This window comes from Petromyzon marinus, chromosome 7, assembly GCF_048934315.1.
Source record: "Petromyzon marinus isolate PM22_M1 ecotype Great Lakes invasive population chromosome 7, UKy_Petmar_22M1.pri1.0, whole genome shotgun sequence".
NCBI classification, from domain to species: domain Eukaryota; kingdom Metazoa; phylum Chordata; class Hyperoartia; order Petromyzontiformes; family Petromyzontidae; genus Petromyzon; species Petromyzon marinus.
The window spans coordinates 7,193,911-7,208,928 of NC_133673.1; the positions used below are offsets into that span (position 1 = coordinate 7,193,911).

The 15,018-nt window shown below is 44.5% G+C and overlaps 1 protein-coding gene across 12 annotated transcripts in view; it reads right to left on the bottom strand.

Annotated features, from left to right (window-relative positions):
• The window catches only part of PPFIA2 (PPFI scaffold protein A2), a 351,275-nt gene extending 347,820 nt beyond the window's left edge, over positions 1–3,455 (bottom strand). For 7 of the 12 annotated variants that reach the window (XM_076065293.1, XM_076065299.1, XM_076065297.1 and 4 more), the window contains exon 1: positions 2,861–3,455. In XM_076065293.1, coding sequence (XP_075921408.1) covers positions 2,861–3,094 — 234 coding nt within the window. In that variant the 5' untranslated portion in view covers positions 3,095–3,455. The remainder of the gene's footprint in view (positions 1–2,860) is intronic. The other 5 variants (XM_076065298.1, XM_076065302.1, XM_076065296.1 and 2 more) reach the window with 2 other exon arrangements.
• Positions 3,456–15,018: the final 11,563 nt, after the last annotated feature.

Genomic DNA, 15,018 nt, shown 5'->3' on the forward strand with positions numbered 1-15,018 from the left:
ATAGGACATCAATGGGCTCTCATCTTTTAATGAAGCAATTACTGAACTTTAACAATTGTATCATCGATGGCCCACGGTTATAACAATGTATTTGTGTGGGCTTGGTCAGAACACTCCTAGAAGAAAATTGAGGGTACCTGAAAATCAAGACCTGAGTCCCATTTCAATAGGAACTTATCTCAAAGGGCTTCCACTACTTCACTGATATAGCAACACAAATATAACATCAACAAAGAGACTGCGGATTAATTAATTAATATTTATTAGGAAGCCACTGGAGCTTTGCAATTTGAAATCTAGATTGAAAACTAATTTCTTTATGTGCTTTTTGTGGTTTGTTTGCTGTCTTTGCCCCACACCTCCGATTACATAAGAGATCAAATAAACGTACATCTTGTTTGGGCCTGATAAATGTGTTTCTTGCAGCAATTAATACCTGGTCACAGATACATAAGACGTCTCTGTTTGAATGGTATGTAATTTCAATAGGCCCTGACCTGGTCATAACAGAATCTACATCGACTTGATGACCATGTATATATTTTTAAACGTCTCTTAACATGGACCCACATCTGGTGCATTTAGTCCATTTCAATCTGCAAATGTATCACGGATGCATGGAGCTGCAAGTCACGTTTCCATGCCTTCTCTGTTAACCGCGTGTTTTTTTGCGGGTTAACGGAGTCACGCAGCCAACTCCTCCTGTAACGCATGGCACATCGCGCTGGTGCGGAAATATTTCCACAGATAATGTGATTAACCTCCAGAGTGTGCCGCAGATAACAGGATCCGTGATACGGACACCCCCCCAACCCCCATGTCAACGTGAAAATTGAAGTTCCGCTATAACAAAAACCAAAGGTCCCCCATATAAAAGAAACATTTCTCATTGAGCTCTCACTTTGATATGAAGGAAAAAAAATGATGCTTTTTTTGTCTTTTTCACCAATTATATTGCAATTGTGCTGTCAGCATCTTGTCACGGGTCAAAGAAATATCCATTCAAAGCTATCGTGGAAAGCAGTGCATCACCTCATGTTAGAAAACGAGCACTAGAAGATGACATCACACAACTATAGTACTTCTAAGGACCCTTCAAATGCCTTTTATCCACAGTAGACAGTGAACCTTCTCTCATGCCGTTACAGCAGTGTTCATCACCTGACAATAAAACCAAAAAAAATGTTTGCCTAAGGAGAAGATACGTATGCCGAAATAAGGGAAACCATACATTTATAATACGATGGCGGTTATTTTGTTCAGTCGTTGGTGACTGCGATGAGACTATCATCTCGCTAACCAAGGTAACCAGCTTTAATCACAGGTGACTGAAATCCGGATTTAAAAAACCCAGGTAATGTTGGTGTAATGGAATATTGCCTGTAATCATGCCCTTAGATTAAAGGGTTGGCGGGCCACAAATATGTATAAATCTCCAAACCCCCCTGGGTCGCAGTGATGGACAAACATCCCAAAGCAGGACCCTCTTAAAGAAGTCTTGGCACTCAGCGAGGGCTCTGCCAGTTAAATCATTGAAATTGAGATAAATGACATCATTATTACAGCTCAGCTCTGCCACATTTATTGCTGACCCCGTAAAACAACGCAGACACCTGAAGCACCACTAGTCTTACAACCACCAACGGACCGCATCTTTATTAATAATGGAATCCGTGTCTTTATTCGTTTACCATTTTTTTTGTCAATGATTCCCAGCAGCAGTGGCCCCTCAATGGCCATAATCGGCATCTATGCATGCACCTCGGGATCCACAACGATCTGTGCGTGTGGGACAATTGCATGGCCCATTGGAGACTAAAACCACGACCACAAGACCCAGCATGTTGAGAGTTGCTCGCCGCAATGGAAGGGTGCGGGGTGTTGACTAGATAAAATTGGTACCGATTGTTAGGAGAAATCAGCAGTGGTTGCCCTACGGCGAGACTCGCCCTCGCCATGTGAAATATTGCATTTGTGTGGCTCAAGAGCTGTGAACGCTGGAGGAAGCACTGCACTCCGAAGCAGGAAATCACTTCGACTTGGTTTTTTTTGTCGATCGGAATAATGAACACCACACTGAAACGTTTCACTTTCAAGGTCCGACGATTTAATTCTACGATTTAATTCTACGCGACGCATTTAATTGACCAACGTCAACTGTCGAAGCGCACGTGCGCCGAAACGCACAACAAAGACAAAGATCCCCCGTGTAGCCTGTAACAGACTGTAGGGGCAAGTGCTGTTAGCTAGCACCTATAAAGGCAGGCACGGTTACACGAGGTGGTGGGTGGCGAGCACCACGCCCGACCGCCTTTGTCTCCCCATTGGCGATGTTTACCACACACCGCGCCAGGTACTAATTTGAGGCTGAGTCGACTTAGGGGAGGCCCAGGACCGGCTCCGATAATCGTCACTGTGGTGTTGGCCGTGAGCGGGAATCGAACCTGGCTCGCCGGGTTCATCGCGCCGCGCGCTAACCGCTGCACCACCGCTCCCCACCATGAACACACACACGTGCGTGGATGTCAATGACGTTGGACGTGCTCATTGAAGCCGGCTCCGGGTTTTCCCGGCGACCGGGCTCTCCGAAAGCATCACGTCACCCCTTCGCCAAAACGGCCGCGCTTCCGTTTCGCCGCTCGCGATTGGCCGCGCGGCGCCACGTGACGAGGGCACCGGCCAATCCAGGAGGGGCAACACAAAAAAACACGCGCACGCGATCCGGCGGAGCGGCTCGGGTGCCCGCCAAAACCCGGCATGGATTTCCGCAGCGTGCCGGTGGCCGCCGCTCCATCTAGCAGCCTCATGCTGCTGCTGCAGCCGCCGCCTTCTCCTCCCTCCCTTCCTCAACCCCTCTCACCTGCGGCAGGGCCGAGTTGAGCTGTCGCTGCAGCGAGTCGCGGTCGTGGCACACGTCGTGAAGGCGCGACTGCGTGTGGGCGATCGTCTCCTGCGCGTCCCGCAGCGCGTCGAGCAGGCGGTCGCGCTCGTCCAGCATGCCCACCATGAGGCGCTCGAAGCTCGCGTCGTCCTGCGAGGTGCGGGTCGAGCTCGCCGCGTCCTCGCTGATGGTCGGCATCACCTCGCACATCATGGTCGGGCCGTGCAGGGAGCTGGCCGACCCACCCCCCGGCTGTCAGCGTCTCGCGGTGCCGCCCGCGTCTCGTGTTAGTCCCCGCGCGTGGGGTCTTAGGTGTGTGCCGCTCCTCCGGGATGAGGTCGTATGATGAGCTGCATCAACTCCCCTCGCCGGCGGGTGCCTCTGCCTCCTCCTCGAATCCTCTGGAGTACTGTCACTACAATAGAAGCTCTTCCTGTGCTGTCCCCTGTGTTGTGTCTTCTTGTTGTCTCCCGGCGTTCCTCCTCTCGCCTTTCTGCTCTCCTCTCTGCTGCCAAAGCTGAGCGCTCCGCTCGGGACTCCCGGGGGCCCCGCCCCTAGGCTGTATGACCCCGCCCCTTATTGGATCCGACCCCGCCCCTCTAGCGCCCTTAGCCCCGCCCCTTATTACTAACTCCGCCCCTAGCACTTAGAGGCCACGCCCCGTTACCTGGGTGCAAATTCCTGCGTCTATAGTCCCTCCCCCTAGCGCCACGTAGCCCCGCCCCTGCTATGTACAGCCACTCCCCCCCTTACCTGGTGCCTCGAACCCATTTTATAGCCCCGCCCCTTACACGACCTAGCCCCACCTCTTGCCCGTTAGCCACGCCTCGTTGCTACAGTCACCAAAGCCCCCCCCCCCCCTTTTAACCGACCTCGTGCTTGAATACGGCCCAAAGCCACTTACCAGATTCCCCCCCGCCTCCACCCTCTGCAATCCTAACCCCGCCCTTTTTCTCATTAGCTACGCGCCCTGTACTCGCTGGCCACGCCTTTTAAAGTCAGGGGATTTGCCCCCCCCCCCCCATGTTTTTCTACTCCGCCCCTCCCGCTGTCATCCGCAACCCCCTGCCCCGCCCTTTTGCCGCGAATCCTACTTCGCGATTGGTCAAAAGCGAACCCCCCCCTCTCTCTCTCCCCCTTCACGCCTGAAGCGGGGAAGTCCCGTCCCCTATAAAAAAAACGGCGGCGGGGAAAGCCCTGTGGGGCGTTGCAGCACGTGGGCCGGTGCACGTGCTGCTTTGTTACCTGCGTGCAATGCAAGGTTGTCACCCTCCAGTGACGGATGCAAGTATGGGTTGACGTTTGTGGGTTTTTTTTGTTTAACCAGGCGAAAACTCGAGAGAACAAGGATAGTCTCATTTGCTGAACTGGTCTGGGTATCCAAAAATGACTAAAGCTAAAATGAAGTATAGCAATCAAGGAAATTGAAATCGGAGTAAAAACAATTTGGTCCCATAAAAAATCTAAATGATTCCACAAACATCCATTAATGTTAAATAATAAGTTATCTGTCGTGTAGTCGGCTGGAGATCGTATAGGAATAGAATAGGTGGGCCTATTGAGAATAAAAGACCCTTATTGAACGGAGACCTGGTGTTGCAAAGCAAATACAGCTCAAGGGAATATGCACAAAGCACAACAGTAAAGATGAGTAAAGCAATACAAAAGTGAAACGTAATTTAAAATGGTTAATGTTACCCTTAATGCATCATGGGGGTGGAAGAGGAGCTATTGCCACGCGGCGCAGTGGAATTCACATCCAGAGCAGGTGCTCCTAATTCATCCACTGCTGGATGAAGGCCTCAAGCTGCCAATCGCCTCATATCAACACCCCAAATAACCCCTAAGCCCTCATTCACATGCTGTGAATCTCCCAAAAAGCATTCACTGGGATTGCCACGATTCGTTACCATGGCTCCGTTGGCTCCTTTTTTATTGCAAAGATCTGTAATCGCAATTAACATATATGTAACAGCAAATAATTTCCTTATCATTGGCCCAAATAACAAGTAATTATTAGATGCATATTCATAAATAATTAATCGGCATCACGAGATGCCTACCATTCACCCTACAGATGCAGGTGAAAAGTACCATTGCTGTGTTGTAATAATCTTTATCATTTAATTCTATTGAAAAAACAGACAGTCAATGGATTCTCACTTGATTTTAAGTTTTGAAAGATCTGTCTAATTATATAGGGACAGTAACATGGCTTTGATTTGGTTAAATTCTCATTTGTCACGAACAAAATCTCAGAAAACCATGGATAGATGCATTGCTTGTAATTATACTGAGGCACATAAAAATTACACGTGGATCACGGAACAAACAAGTCAGAAATATCACACTAACTTTCGAAAAGTAATTGGGTTTAGGCAGCACACAATTGCTAGAAGGGGTGATGGCTGCTGGGCGAGATTGATGATGGAATGGCAACCAAATAATAAAACGTGTCCGTGAGTATGACCACTGCAGACGGAGCGATGAGAAACATTCAAGTCCAGGAGTGATATTAATGGTGGCAGCGCCTTCAAGAGGCCTTTTTTCGAGCAGTGGATAAGACAGCAGATGGTGATGAAGATGAGATCTCTAGCTTCAGAGGATGTCTGCCTTTGACATGGCCACGCAATGGATGTTGTTACAGGGTGCTTAACATCCACTTTACAGAATGGTCCGGAAAATTGTTCCCAAATATGGGAGTAAAACAGTTCCCATTTGCAAGCCACCCTGTAATGATGAAATATAGAGGCATACGTACTTGCATTGGAACAATTACTTTGCTCTTTTCCCATGTATGTAGTCATTCAATAAACCAGGTCCAATCAAAACAAACATTCTTCATCATTAAATACACTTTTCAACCAGCACCAATATTAAAAGTTGTACTCACTGACTGCACCAGCCTAGCTTGCACAGTCTCAAGCGGTCAAAAGTGACGACTGCTGAATCAGCCCCTGAAGCTCGATCAACTCTGCTCCATTGCCCCCATTGCCTTGCAGGGGCACAATGTACAAACGTAGGCCCGTTTTCACACAATTTTGAAAGAAAAAAATAATTTGCTCCGTGGTAGCAGAGAACATTTTCTCATACAGCTGACCAAATTTCGGGAATCACAGAGACGGGTGCACGTTGCGCGTACGTTACATCTGTGGGCAAAATCGCCCATCAGTTAAGCTCGTAGCCTAAAGGATCTCTCGGTATTTTTTGCTCCGGAATAGTTAACTTTCATTGACCAATTTAAACTACAGTATAACACTATAGGTATCCATACTCTGATGTGTTTTCCACTTTTCCGATTTATATTCCATTGTTTAGTGAAATTGTTGTACGAAACTTTAGTTTTGCTCATGTAACTTGAGGTGCTCTTTAAGCCTTCGACATTGTTCCTCCATCATTCACGCATGAGATGAGTAATATTTTCTCCAATTACAATTACGCCTTCATTTTCCAAATCTAAATTTCATACATTTTCATAAAACATCTGGCGCAGTGAATAACTTTTTTTTAGCGACAGCATGTCGCCTTGTCCAACTCCCCAGGATATATTTAATTACTTCCTTCGTGAAAATGCAATAATACCCTATTACATTTTTGTATTTTTTATTCTACATATTTCTACTTCTATATATTTCAATTAGGCCTAGGTTTATAAAATCTTGGACGACTACATATAATGATATTCTACAAAGACTAGGCATAATGGGATTTGATATTACATTTTTATCCCAAAATCTGATCAATACTGTGGTCAGCGGTAGATACAACTTCATAAATGCAGCTTACTCATGTGGCCTCTACATTTACATCGGTCATTATTCTCCACAAATTGCATCTCATTCGTCTTTTATGTTTATTTACACGAGAATAATGAGGCTTCATTCACAAAAACAAGTTGTTTTGTCAAGATGGGGTTTTTACTCATGATGTACGTTGGTGTGAAATAAGATAGTGCCCTCCCTGTACATCATTATCTTGCTTAAGAAATAAAGAATATTAGAACATATGTCAATTTGTATTCGCTGTACTAAATGAATCCTCGACCCTTGTATTGTACCACTGTGCGTGTATTTGCTGCATTTATCATATCGGAAAATTATTATGTTGAAGGGTTTTAAGGTAAAATATTTGTCCTTTTGTCAATTCCCCCCATTAAAATGAGGTTTTTATATATATAGAGGCCCCTTGAGTATGTTTGAGTAAAACTAATGTTTTGTTTCATTAAAGCAACATTGTTTGTTGCCAGATTTACAATATAAAGTGAAAACATATTGACAGCTTGTTCATGCATCAAAAATGAGCACGGACCCAATAAGAGAGGTCCATTTATAACACACATAGCGTTTTTTCTTCTTGGTTCTTTCGGTAAAGGCACGTAGAAGGGAAATAAAATAATAAAATAAAATTCTCACGACGTTTCGGCCACAACACAAGTAGCCTTCTTCAGGTGAAGGAACAGAACTGTCGAGACGACAGAGCTTGAATGAACACTGCTAAGCTTCGCAGCGTCTTTTAAGCTGGGTGGGAGGAGCAGAGCGCCTTGACAAAGGAGTTTACATATCAACAGAATAATTTAGCTTGAAATAGCTGTGTTAAAATGTTGGATTAGCAGGGTGTTAAAGTCAGAAATTAGCATGTAACTGGGAGATTAGCATGATGTTAGTGTGAGGGATTAGCATGTAACTGGTCACGGAAGTAGCTATGTTAAAGTCAGAGTTTACATATCAACAGAGGCATTTAGTATATTGACGCTAAAGAACTGCAACTACCCAACTATCATACAATAAGCCGATGTGAAAGAACTAAGTATAAACTACATCAATATAATGAATGTACTCAATATATTCGTCAAAAAGTTGAGCTATTAACATAAAGTAACAGGCCATACACTACACTATATAATGAATACCATATAGCAAACTGATTAAAAAAACTAAAATATAAACTACATCAATGTTATCAATAAACTCAATATACTCTCCAATCAGCTGAACTACTAACAATAAGTCGTTATACATTACAATTCTATGTCGAAAAAAGTGGCGGTTTCTTTTTTCTTTTAAACGTTAGCACCACGGAAAGCGACGAGCTTTGTTCAGACGGACGAGTCCATCTATGCTCGGAACGGAGGAGGGGGGAGAGAGAGAAACAGCCACGATGCGCTGCTCTGTCCTGTGTTGCGTTACAACTATGCTATAAACTAGACTACTATACATTACAATGTTATACCTTCCAATCTAAACTACATTGTATAATATCGTATACACAGCCCAATGTAAGCTCTAACATTATGCATTATATTGATATGTTTCCAACTAAACTTTTTTCTACATTACACGACTATACACCGTACTATACACTGCCATAGACAAACCCCACCCTTGAATTATACAATGCGTTACTATACACTACCCTATACTGTAGTCTATAAAATATTAGACTTGTAATATTACACTATGTATTATTCTACCAACCCTACTGTATACCACACTGCTGTATATTCACTATACAATTACGATACTATATATTGCCTTAAATTTCGATTTAAAGCTTTCGTGACTGCAGGGATTCATCTTCTTGGTTCTTTCGGTAAAGTCACGTAGAATGGAAATAAAATAATAAAAATAAAACAATAAAATAAAATTCTTAAATGTAATTGTAAGGTTCATTGTGGTTTCAAATTCATCTTTTTATCCCTGGGTGCAAGTGCTTTCCTTTCTTATAATAAAATTGTACTGAAGAATTGAATCTTGTATCCGCTTATTACAGTAATGAGGAAAAATGGGCAAATTATTTTTGCAACCATGCCCTTTATTACGGTTTGTTTAAAAACTATTTCGAACTACCAAAATAATGAGAAAAAGAAAGACATTAAAACATCTGCAATCAGTCATTTGAAAATCATTATTCTCCACGTTCACGATAAATGGTTAAACTTTCTCATGCTTGGACATAAAATCAGCATGTGCTTAAATTTTTCATGAGAGGATTGAAGTGATAGACTAAAGTTGCCCAGGTGACAAATACATGCATAAGGGAATTTTCAAACACCACCGTTTGCAAAAAAATGTGAGGCTAAGTTTATGTTGGTTTCTGTGGAAACGATCAATTACACATTGTAAAATTGAAAACAGTCAAATAGGACTGCGAATGTAGGGGGAAGCAATTTGGCAAAATGTTGGCCTCTCTTTGCTGCACACTTTGTGTGAGCGTCTCCTCTCAGAAAGACCTTTGATGCCGATTCTGTTGGTTGGCTGTGAGGGACTAAATGTTAACGAGGAAACAAATAAACACAATTTGCTCATTAAAACTACCAAGTTCCAGCATATTCGGAATTATAGCCGAAAAATGTTATATTTTTAAACCTAACCCTAGATAAATTTTGATTTAAAGCTTTCGTGACTGCAAGTGATTCATATTCTTGGTTCTTTCGGTAAAGTCAACGTGACTTTACCGAAAGAACCAAGAATATATATAACCCTAGATACTTTTTCTTTGTACACCTGCGGACAGCACACAGTGTGCACCATTCTTAGTTGATACTAAACTGTATTCTTGGTTCTTTCGGTAAAGTCACGTAGAAGGGAAACAATAAAATAATAAAAATATAAAACAATAAAATTCTCACGACGTTTCGACTGCAACACAAGCAACCAACAACACAACCTGATGATGATTGCTTGTGTTGCAGTCGAAACGTCGTGAGAATTTTATTGTTTTATATTTTTATTATTTTATTGTTTCCCTTCTACGTGACTTTACCGAAAGAACCAAGAATATGTATCCCTGCAGTCACGAAAGCTTTAAATTAAAATGTGATACTAAACTAATCAAACAAAGCAACAATATATTCTTGGTTCTTTCGGTAAAGTCACGTAGAAGGGAAACAATAAAATAATAAAAAAAATATTGTTTCCCTTCAACGTGACTTTACCGAAAGAACCAAGAATATGAATCCCTGCAGTCACGAAAGCTTTAAATCAAAAGCAACAATACTTTACACAAGAATAGGCCATCTTGTCCCAGTGCCATGCAAAAAATACAGAAACATACAAATGATGATGGTTTGTGCAAACGTAATACTTTAAATGTGTTACTTTACTTCATAATTCAAATCTGTAATATGTATTTTTTTACAATGGATACGTATACCATGATCCAGAAAAATACAATTCCTTCGGGCTAACTTGTAAGAGGCAAACGCTAAACGTAAAGGTTATGTCACGGCGTTGAGTACATTGATCGTGACTGCTCGTCGGAGAGTGGCAGGTGTCACATGGGGAGGCACACATCGTGTGTTGGAATGGCCTTTTGACTCGCAACGAAAAATGTGTAAACACAATTTTAAACCAACACCACCCATATCACCCACAGCTGCCTCTACCACTGTAAGGTCTTGTCCTGGCCTGAGAATAGTTGTTTTTGGTTCCGACAGAGCTTCGGCAGTGAAGAGACAACTTAGCCACTGTGGGGCACGCGGGTGGTTTCATACCCACATTTCACGTTGCAAAAACACGCTCTGAAACCTTTGTAAAAAAAAACTGCATTATTGATGGTCGCTCTTCACGGCAGCCAATGTTGCTCAGACCTGTTTTGTCAGATTGATGTCTCAAACGATACGTCACTCACACGTTCACTGGGCAGCTCCACAGAGCACCTGTTGCGTTACTTAATGCACCACATTATAGTCAACACTAAATATTCAAACCTGCAGAAAATATATATTTTCATAAAGACAGCATTACCAATTACGTATATACTTTTTGCGCTTATTCCAAAGCACTGTTATGTAGTATGCAGTTCCCCTTGCTAAAACCGCTATCTCTTTTTTAACTTGCCCTCATTACATTGGTGTGATGAACGATCAATGCATTGCCACAGCAGCTGGTGCTGTAATTGCTCGGGATTCATTGAAATGAAAGTGGATTAGTCCATACTCTTTGGTTCTTTCGGTAAAGTCACGTAGGTAAAAATAAAAAGAAAATCACGACGTTTCGGAGGCAGCACAAGCTTCTGTCATCAGGTGTAACTAGCATAACAAAAGTAATTTTGCTATGCTAGTTACACCATTTGATTATTTTTTATTTTTACCTACGTGACTTTACCGAAAGAACCAAAGAGTATGGATCATTGCAGTCACGAAAACTTCAAATCTAGAATGGATTAGTCCACCTTTCACATCTAAAAATGGACATTCCCTGTATACTTGTGGCTTTTCGCCAACTCACTGGTGAATATTTTTTCTAATTGTTCAGGCGTTTGTTACTTTCCACATGTTCTTACAATTTGACATTTTCAGTTCGTGAAGACCGCTTAGCGTACGTACACCCTTTAGCCTGCCTACTATGGGAGCCCAATGTAGGGATTGGTGACCTATTTGTAGGTTCAGTTTCCTTGTGTAATCTCCATAGCATATGCACCCTCTGTAGCTTCTATAGTGCATTTAAAACGTATGCGGATTAACGTGGCCTCTATGTAGAATGCACATTCCATATTTCATTAATTCCAAAATAAAGCCAATCTGTATCAATCTCCAGAAGAATGTTTGTTGTGTGCGTGATGAAATAGGCTACATTCCATACAACACATTGAGATATTGACATACGAAGGCTTTATACAAAACTAAATTGCACTGCATTCCGTTGAACATTAGAAGGGTGGTGGTACACGTATGCAGAGCTGACTGCATTGTGTCGCAAGGTTGTGCGGGCACAGAGGCCGGGCATGATTATAAATATAAATGAGGTCACACGAGCATGGATTAAAACGCTGATATGAAATTTAGCATTTCTTCTGAGACATTAATTCTGATGGCAGGGTGGGGTTTGCAGGCTGTAGGCTGGCATAAGAACGGCATTTGCTCTGCAAGGGAAGGTTGCAGTGAGCGCCCAGACATCGTTGAGAAAAGATGCGTTTTGAAAGTCGGCAAGAAAATATTTTGCAATGTACCCTGCTTCATTGCGCGAACTGATGTGGAGTACAATATTTAAGCATTATTGTTTTAGTTATCAAGGGGACATCTTGTGGTGCACCGAGCTCTTACAAATTCTGCCATTCCGTTACAAATAATTTGAACGATCTGTGCTGAAAATGTGTTCCATTTAGTAAATTTTGTAATATTACATGATACACATACCCAGACTGTATATACATATATTCCCTGTACTACACATATATGCTTCACCCGAAACCCCAGGGTTTATAAATACGGAACATATATCTAGTATGTAGCTATGATAGTCCTTCTTTGGCTAAATAGAGGCAAGTAAAATAATTAATCTATTGATAATCCATTGGGCTCTGCGATGTGTATATTTTTCAATCACATAATGAAGCTGAATTGAATAGAAAAGCACTGAAAATGTCGCCGCACAAAAACTACCAACGTGTGAAAAAGAGTTCAAAACAGCTTACTCTAGAAAACGCTCATTATCTAGCACCGCTAGATGAAGGCCTCCCCAAGCCACGATCATCCATCTCACTCCTACTACACACAAGCAGATTCCATCTCTCCATCTTCCTGCTGGACGTCCCTGTCAGGCGTGGTTGCCTTCTTTGGCTGTCTTTCCATCGTTAGTCTCGACCAGTGGCCATCATCCCTCGCAAACGTTTCCAAATAGTCAATACGATGTCTGTAACTTGCGTCTGTTCTCTGATCTATGTGTACATCTTTCTATCTCTTGGTGTAATTATAAGCACCCCCAACAACAACAACAACCGCCATTCGCCACTAAGTGGCGGTGACGTCACCACGACGCTTGTGCCAGGCGATGTGCGCGATGAGGCCACGTGAAGTGTCGAACGCCCGCTGGCACGAGGTCACGGGACAGACCCAGGTGCCACGGGTCAGCTGACTGAGATGACTGGCTGATGCACCACCTGTGCCCCCTACTGTGACAACTTGCTGTGCTTTTAGCCACCTGGCGCTCTGCTCGTTGTGAGCATCGCAAAACGTCCTTCACGAGCCACTTCCGCAGAGGCCAATCTTGACACCGCTGGTACCAGTCATCGGCAAGTCCACTCAGCTCCACATCCTCCTGTACCACATCACTCCATTTCTTCTCGAGCCCGTGCCACGCCCGTTTCACCCCCTCGATCCGGCCAAACAAAAGCTGTTTAGTCACGCAGTGGCTGGGCATGCGGGCTACATGATCCAGCCAACGCAGTCTTACCTGCCGGAGGAGCTCACCAATGGGATTTTGCCCAGATCTTTCAAGGATTTTTGAGCTCCTCACACAATCCAGCCTGGTTAAACCCAGGATGGATCGTAGGTAGGCCAGCCTAAATGGTGAAAATGTTCCATTAGGGGGGTCCACGTTTCGCAAGCATAGAGAAGGGAGGGCATGACTGTGGCCGAGAAGACCTGAAACTTCGTGCGGAGCGACAGACCAGGTAGCTTCCACACAGCGTTACGCAACCGATGAAAAGATAATGCCGCTCGACTGATGCGGAGTGAGACCTCTGCTGTTAAACTGGAGCCGGCCATGACCACACTGCCCAAGTATGGGAAACTCTCCACTCTCTCTATAACTGCCCTATCACCAATTGGGAGTTGTGGTTGTGGAGTGTCCGATGGTACAAAATACCCAGGCATGTGCTTAGTTTTGGTGGGGCTGATGGTAAGGCCCCACCGCTTAGCGGCAAGCTCCAGGTTCAGCAGCAGTGCCTACAACTCCTCTGTGTGAGCAGCAATTACCAGATCATCGGCATACATAACTTGTTTGAGCAATAGGGAGCCATCCCTTGACCGCACCCAGGCATCGATCAGCCTCCCATTGTATCTGGACCAGATGGAAATTCCTCCAGTACAGCTATTGAAGGCTTAACGAACTACATGTTCGAAATATATGTTAAATAATGTGGGAGCCAGAGGACATCCCTGTCGCACCTCAAGGTGTACAGGGAATGGCTTCGACTCCCGGCCACGTAGTTTTACCCGGGCCCGCTCACCATCATGAAGGTCCTTAATGAGCGTGAGCAGAGGGTCAGGGACTCTGAAAGCACGAAAAACAACCAACAGCCCAGGCCTACTGATGCTATCATCAGCCTTGACCAGGTCAATAAAGCAGAGATGTAGGTCTTGTTGGAATTCCCTACACCTCTGCTGTAGCAGATGGACAGAAAGTATGGCATCTGTGCAGGACCACCATTTCCTGAAGCCGCATGGGGCTCCGCAAGCCTCTCATCAGCGTGCCTGGCAATGCGATGTTGAATAATCCTTGCCAGGGCTTTTCCCGGCACACTGAGGAGTGAGATGCCCCTGTAGTTGTTACAGTCTGTGTGGTCCCCCTTCTTAAGGAGGGGGACCACCAGGGCATCCTTGCAATCCTGCAGAACCCATCCAGTGGTCCAGACTGTTGTTATGATGTCATGTAGGGCAGTCTGTGCACAAACGCCACCCTCCCTCAGCATTTAGCTTGGGAAATTATCTCTGCCCGGTGCCTTTCCTGGTCTCAGACTCTGGATCGCCTTCAGTACTCCCTCAACAGATGGCACCTCAGCCAGCCACTCACAGGGGGTGACTTCTTCCAATATTTGAGGGTGACTTCTTCCAATATTTGAGGCACCGCAGCCTCAGCAAGATCATCCCCACTTTGTCCCACAATGTTTTCACAGGCTGAGGGATTTCCCTTCCCCCAGGATCTCACAGAAATGCTCAGCAAATCTGCAAACCTGTTCCTGGGGATCAGAGATTGGATCACCGTTCTTTCCCCGAATGATGGTAATAGGTGTGGCGCTGCAGGTTTACTTTTTGATGGAGATAAAGAGTGATTTGTGATCGCGGGCCCTTGAGGCCAACTCCATCTCCTCAGCAACCAAGCGACCACCACCCATCCTTGCAGTGCCTCCCGGCTCTCCGAACCTCCGAGCGAAGGCTGCGATAAGCCTCCTCATTCTCTGACATTGGATGCTGTAGACTATGAGAGTGGGCCTGTCGCTTTTTCTCAGTCAGCCTGAACACCTCCTCTTTCAGCCAGGGTCTCCGGGGAGGTCTGGACCGTGGACCCAAAGCAGCCATTGCAGCTGCATGAGCCACAGTCCTAGACCTCGCCCATTTCCCCTCGACATCAGGAGGAGTGGGGGACGATGGCAACCCCAGCCGCAAGCGATGATGAAATTCTCGCTTGCAACTTTCA